The 6,202-nt window shown below is 32.0% G+C and overlaps 1 protein-coding gene across 1 annotated transcript in view; it reads right to left on the bottom strand.

Moving 5' to 3' along the window:
• CWC27 (CWC27 spliceosome-associated protein homolog (S. cerevisiae)) overlaps positions 1-6,202 on the bottom strand; it is a 225,672-nt gene that overhangs the window by 207,371 nt on the left and 12,099 nt on the right. The window contains exons 3-6 of the mRNA XM_012664624.1: positions 5,029-5,141; positions 2,620-2,763; positions 1,053-1,151; positions 312-415 (exon numbers count right to left, since the gene is read on the bottom strand). Coding sequence (XP_012520078.1) covers positions 312-415; positions 1,053-1,151; positions 2,620-2,763; positions 5,029-5,141 — 460 coding nt within the window. The remainder of the gene's footprint in view (positions 1-311; positions 416-1,052; positions 1,152-2,619; positions 2,764-5,028; positions 5,142-6,202) is intronic.

Consider the following 6,202-nt stretch of genomic DNA (forward strand, 5'->3'; position numbering starts at 1 on the left):
GTTTCTCAACAACTCATTAAAATAAGTAACTGATATAGAGATCATAAAATATTTATCTATTTATTAACACAGATTTCATATGGACAACAGAGATGGTACATTTTTAGCTTAAGTTTAAGATATATTGTACTTGAATACAAGAAGTGCTCATTCACAAAAAAAAAAAAAACCACACTCATAATTCTGACATTTCCCTGGTTCAAACTTGCCTTTCCCTTGCTAGCAAACAGGTACTACAAAAGGAAATAAAGTAAACTAAATGAATTAGTGTTGCTTTTCAAGCTGAAGAAAAATCTTTCTACTATGATTACTTTGTGCCTTTGGGTTTCAATTTCTTTACTTCCTCCTCTGGTTTCTCTTTTTTTGGCTTTTTAATTTCCCTTGGAATGATGTCATCAAAAGGATTAAACAAAACCTATGAAAAGAAATATTTTAAAAATATTATTCCATTTTTTAAAATTTCACAAAAAACTAAAACCAATATTTAATTACATTGACATTAGAGTCTATTTTTTTTTTCTCCACATAAACATTATTAGTTTAGTAATATACAAAGTGCTTTCACTTACATGGCCTCACTGGATTCTCCCAATAATCCTATGTACTATTAAGTAAGGGATATTTTATCCCTATTTTACAAAGGGAAAAATATTTAAGAAAACTTAAATGACACATAGCAAGTAGACCAACTCAGCTGCTTTGACTCCAAATCAAATGCTCTTAAGGATCTTGCTTCCTTAATTAAGGATCACTCTTAAATTACCTATAAAATCACTTCTTTGGGCTAAATAAACCTAATTCCTCTAATTTTTCATTGTGAGTCGAGCTTTTCATTCATTGGATTATCAGTTAAAGTTTCATTTTGACTTCAAAACCTTTAATTAAAAAAAATTTCTTAATCAGAAATTGTGCCTAAATAAATTAGACATAAAATCTGAGTTGTGATGTTAATTGAGTATAACCCCTTCACCTAATAGTTTAAAAATACTGACAATGAATTCCTCTTAAAATGACAATTTAAGTGCTGTATCTCATAATAACCATGCTCCTACCTCACAACTTTTTATCTTGTGTGGATTACGTGGTCTTTCATCATCATCAATGTCTACTTCTGTCAGTCGCAGCATGTTATATACTGTATCCCCTGTAACCTATCAAATAAAAATATAAAATGTAATTTCACATTATTGCATTCATTCTTTCAATTAAAAGGGGAATTATGAAACATTTTTTAAATAATTAAAGGGAATTTCATATTATTACATAAGAATATATGCATTAAATAATGCAAATAAAGAAATTTCATCTTAAAGGGGAAAAGCATGGATAAAGTTCAATCGCTAATTGAGCTTTTTGGGAAATTTCCAATATATACTTAATAACAATTTTTATTAAAAATAAAAACATAATGCCAAATAACCTCCTACTGAATGACAACACATACTATAAACAAATTTAGACTTTAGGATAGAATAAGCAAATAATAACAATAACGATGTGATAAGTGCTTTGTGGACATTATCTCATTTAATCCTCACAAACATTCTAAAAGTAGGAACTATCATTAATCCTCCTCCTACAGACTAGAAAATCAAGGCTTAAAGAAGTCGTAGAGCCAACAGGCTTTTCTAACTTCTAACCACTATGCTATATGTTGCTTCTAATGTGTAAGTTACATAATAAGAATTATAAAAAATGGTGCAGAATGGCAACTTGAATCTCATTTACTATATACTCTTATTTTGTAAAGATAATAGGTGGTAAAAATCTACAAACATCAGGCAAGCTGTGTTAAAGTGGCTCAAAAGAATGCGCCAATGCATATTTCCTAACCCATGTTGTTAAGTATTAAGCAACAATATTGCATTTCATGGTTTTAGTGTGATTCCTTTCATTCAACATTTCCCAAGAGTTATAAAACGACACCAGTTTTCCTACTGGATAAGTTTGTTTTTTCCTTTTCATCATCACAAAATCCAGTTTTGCCCAGGATGTGGGGAAACAATTCCTACTGAACCAGCAGAGGGAGCTGATACACTAGCGAAGTTAAATATGCCTAAAACTTAAAACATAGGAAGGGAGAATGAGAGAAGAAACCTTTTAGAATTCCTTTTTAAAGAGAATTATTGCAAAATTCTATAGAAAGGACATTCCCTGATATGACATTAAATTGGGCAGAATTAAATAAGTACTATTCCAAGTAATATTTCCAGTAAGAAGTTTCAATGTCAACACAACTTTCACTTTAAACTTAAGGGAACTCCTTATTAAGAAAATAAACTTTAATTACTAAATTTTATTACTTAAGTATACTTCTAAAAATGTAAAAACAATATTGGCTTAGTGGTATAGTAGCTAATACCATTAGTATGATTTTGAAGAAAGAAAACATTAAAGTCGTAACTAATGACTGATTTGAAACATGCAAAAAAGAATTGAGGTGGTCCCTCATAGTTCACTGTAACAGGAATATATTCCACCATTTTTGCAAATAATAAATAAATATCCTAGAGAATATTTTTACAAAGACAACTCTTACATAATGTAACATAGAAGCCTAAGGAATAATATAAAACAAAATCCAAGCCATAGGTTTAAGATAGATGACTGGACACTAACCTTTCCAAAGATGGTGTGCTTATTGTTAAGTTCATCTGCTCGGCCCAGGGTGAAGAAAAACTGGCTGCCATTATCATGAGAACCAGCATTTGCCATGGCAACCAGTCCTCTCCGATTAAAACGCAACCGTGAGTGAAATTCATCCTGAAGCATAAAAAAGATTTAATGAATGTCCTCAGTTACAAGATTCTTCATATATTCAGTTATTCAGCTGACCAACAAGGTCCCACACAACTTCTAATCGGAAATGGTGAAGTTTTATTAAATCGATTTTCAAGTATAATCAAATCTAATATCTACTATTCTTTCAATGCTATTAAACTTGAATTCACTAGCCTATAAGTGTATTCTAAATATACTGAACCATAAATATAGCCTATTTTGTGGAAAACTGTTTACTTACACATAGAGGAAGGGTACTCAAAGGGGAATGGATTTCTAAGAGTCATTTCCCTATTCTCATCTTCAAAGTCATCTAAGCTTTTAAAATCTATTATTTCTCCAAGAAATCCACCTTTGAACCATTGCAGAGTCTTCTATTGCCCCTTCCCATCCCATGATCTAAATTCATGATCTAAATATCATGAAACAATTGCTTTCTTCTTGTTTTTTAATTCAAGGAATCTACTATGATCATGTTATGTGGTTTTACTGTGTGTTTTAAAGTCCTATGTTGAAATCTTTTCTGAATTGGCATTGGTTCTATTTGCCAGTTTTCAAAAGAGCAGGAGCAAGCCTTTCTAAGGAGGTATTCTTGCTGATAGGGCTACTTAACATATAATTAGTCTTTTACTTAATAGAATTTCCATCCAGTCCTGAAACTGGACTCATTTATAATGGAGCCATGTTATATAATCAGTGCTTTTCACAAAAAAGGTTATTTTTCCTTAATAAATAATTCTCAAGAGATCTGAACTCAATGGATCACAACTCTTGTATACTGTATTCGAAATGACCTAATTGAAAAACTTAACAAGATAATTCTATTACCTGAAAACAATAAAGCAAAAATCTCAAGTTAGGAAGGAATTGCCAAAAAGAGATATTATATTACACCAAATAAAAGAATAAAAGAATGTTCCTAAAATCATAAGAACTCTCAACTTGGTAAAATATAAAATAGCCCAACAGTGACATCTGAGATATTTTTATAACCATTTCATATTTTCTAAGGCCATTACCACCTGGAAATTAAAGCAAACAGTTCAAGTATTTTTCTCAAGAATCACACAGTGACTCAGTAAAAGATGAAAGGAAACTCCAGACACTCTATCCCATCAGTATAAACACAAAGTTTTCAAAAACTCCCAAACTTTAAAAGCTATCAATGTTTACACAAAGAACATGATATTGGTACCATCAACTTAATAAAAACCACAACTTTTAGTTTTTACTTGAACCCAATATTCTTAATGTCTTAACTATGATGTTAGCTCTTTTTTCTTCTTAGATATATGTTGACAGTTAAGACATATTCTTGACTAATATACCTTTTTCTAAAATTTTTCATGTTGCTTCTGTCTTTTGTTTGCCTTATGATCCTCCGCTGTGGCATGTATTTTGTGCTGCAAAGATCTATTGTGTATAATTTAGAATAAATTCTGCTATAGACTGAATTGTGTTCCCTCAAAATTTATATGTTGAAGCCCTAACCCCCAATGTGACTATATTTGGGTCTGTGAGGTGGTGATAAAAGTCATGAAGGTTAAATAAGGTCATAAGAGCAGGGCCCTAATCCAATAAGGCTGGTGTCCTTATCAGAAGAGGAAGACACACCAGAGCATGCTCTCTCTCTTCCCCATGTGAGATCTTCAGAGATCTTCCCCATGTGAGATCTTCCCCATGTGGAAGCCAGAAAGAGAGACCTCACCAGGAATCAAGTTGGCAGACATCCTGGTCTTAGACTTCCCAGCATCCAGAACTGTGAGAAATAAATTCCTGTTGTCTAAGCTACCCAGTCAGTATTATTTTGTTATAGCAGCCTGAGAAGACTGCTGCAGATTCCATATAGAGCTTAAAATAGAATGTTTTCAAATAGGATAGCATATGCAATGTTCTAAAAATTTTTTTTTTTAATATTTTACTGAGTTTCAGAGATTAGATACAGTCAGACATCAGGAAATATGCTATGTATTCTTTTTTCTAAATCACATTTTTTTCCACTACCACCTTTAGCTCTACCTGAATTCAATCTAGCATAAACACTTGCCATAAGACAACTTAGAAAGAATGTTGATAGGCTAAATGTTGCTCTTACACCTATGTAATTCTAATTATGTAACAGACACCTAATTTTATATACTAACGTGAAATGTTTTTTCTTCTTGTGAGGCACAATTATTTTCAATTAAGCAATCCAAGCTGACTTGCAAATAATAGTAGTAATAATAATAATAATTTCAGTCTTACCTTGAATGGGGCTCCATAGATTGACTCTCCACCAGTCCCTGTGCCAGTAGGATCTCCCCCTTGGACTATAAAACCAGGCACAACTCTATGAAAAATGGTATTGTCATAATAAGCTGAAAAAAATTAAAAATAATTTATCAATGTCTAAAGTTAAGTATATCTATAGTTATGAGTGTTAATACCACTAGAGTCACAAGATTAATTTCCCAGAATATTAAAGAGGCTCCAAAACCTTCTCTTCTCTACTTCTTATATAACATCTACTTTTCAAAACAGCACACATTGCTACAGAAACCATGGTTGTTGTTTGATTTTATTTCCAGGATTCTCTCAAACTCTGTTTTAGCTTTCAAAATAAAAATGAGAGAGTTTTGGTATAGATCAGTGTTTCTCAACTGGGGGGAGGAGCAGCAATTTTGTATCCCAGAGACCATTTGTCAACATCTGGAAATATTTTTGATTATCACAAATTGGGGATACTAGCGGCATCTAAAGGGCAAAGTACAGGGATACTGCTAAACACCCTATAATGCAAAGGACAGTCCCCACACCATAGAATTATCAGCCCAAAATGTCAACACTGCTGGGGTTGAGAAACCTTGGTGGAGATGAATACCTTACTTCCTACTTCTTCCTCTTCTTCCCATAGAAAATTAATTTATTAATACACAAAGGTACAATATATCAAAATTACTTATTTATTATAGGTCTAGTACCATCAATGCACTCTCCTCAAGAAACTTTCAATAAATAAAACAAATAATGAACACAATACACATTGGAGTCCAATTAGATTCTTAATCAGTTTGCTAAATGAAAGAACACATTTATATTTATATATAATTTGAAAATACATAATTGGCATATAGTAATTTTCAAATATGTAATTTGAAAGTCATAAACATACAGGAGAGATCATATATAATCTCCTATAGTACTTATTACCTAGAACTTAGAATCATTAGGGAGACCTCATTAAAAAAAGAAAACTTAGGTGGGGCAGAAGCATGGCATCTCAGTGAGGCAAGACATAAGCAAAAAATTTGGTGGGGAGCAAGAATTAGGGTTTGACGGAATAAAAGAGTTTATATTAAGAAGTACCAACAATAACCAACATGCATAAGAAAAGATGCTGAACGTATTAGCCTTCAGGGAAATGCAAATCAAAACCCCA

Source organism: Propithecus coquereli, unplaced genomic scaffold (assembly GCF_000956105.1).
Source record: "Propithecus coquereli isolate 6110/MARCELLA unplaced genomic scaffold, Pcoq_1.0 Scaffold9, whole genome shotgun sequence".
Taxonomy (NCBI): Eukaryota; Metazoa; Chordata; class Mammalia; order Primates; family Indriidae; genus Propithecus; species Propithecus coquereli.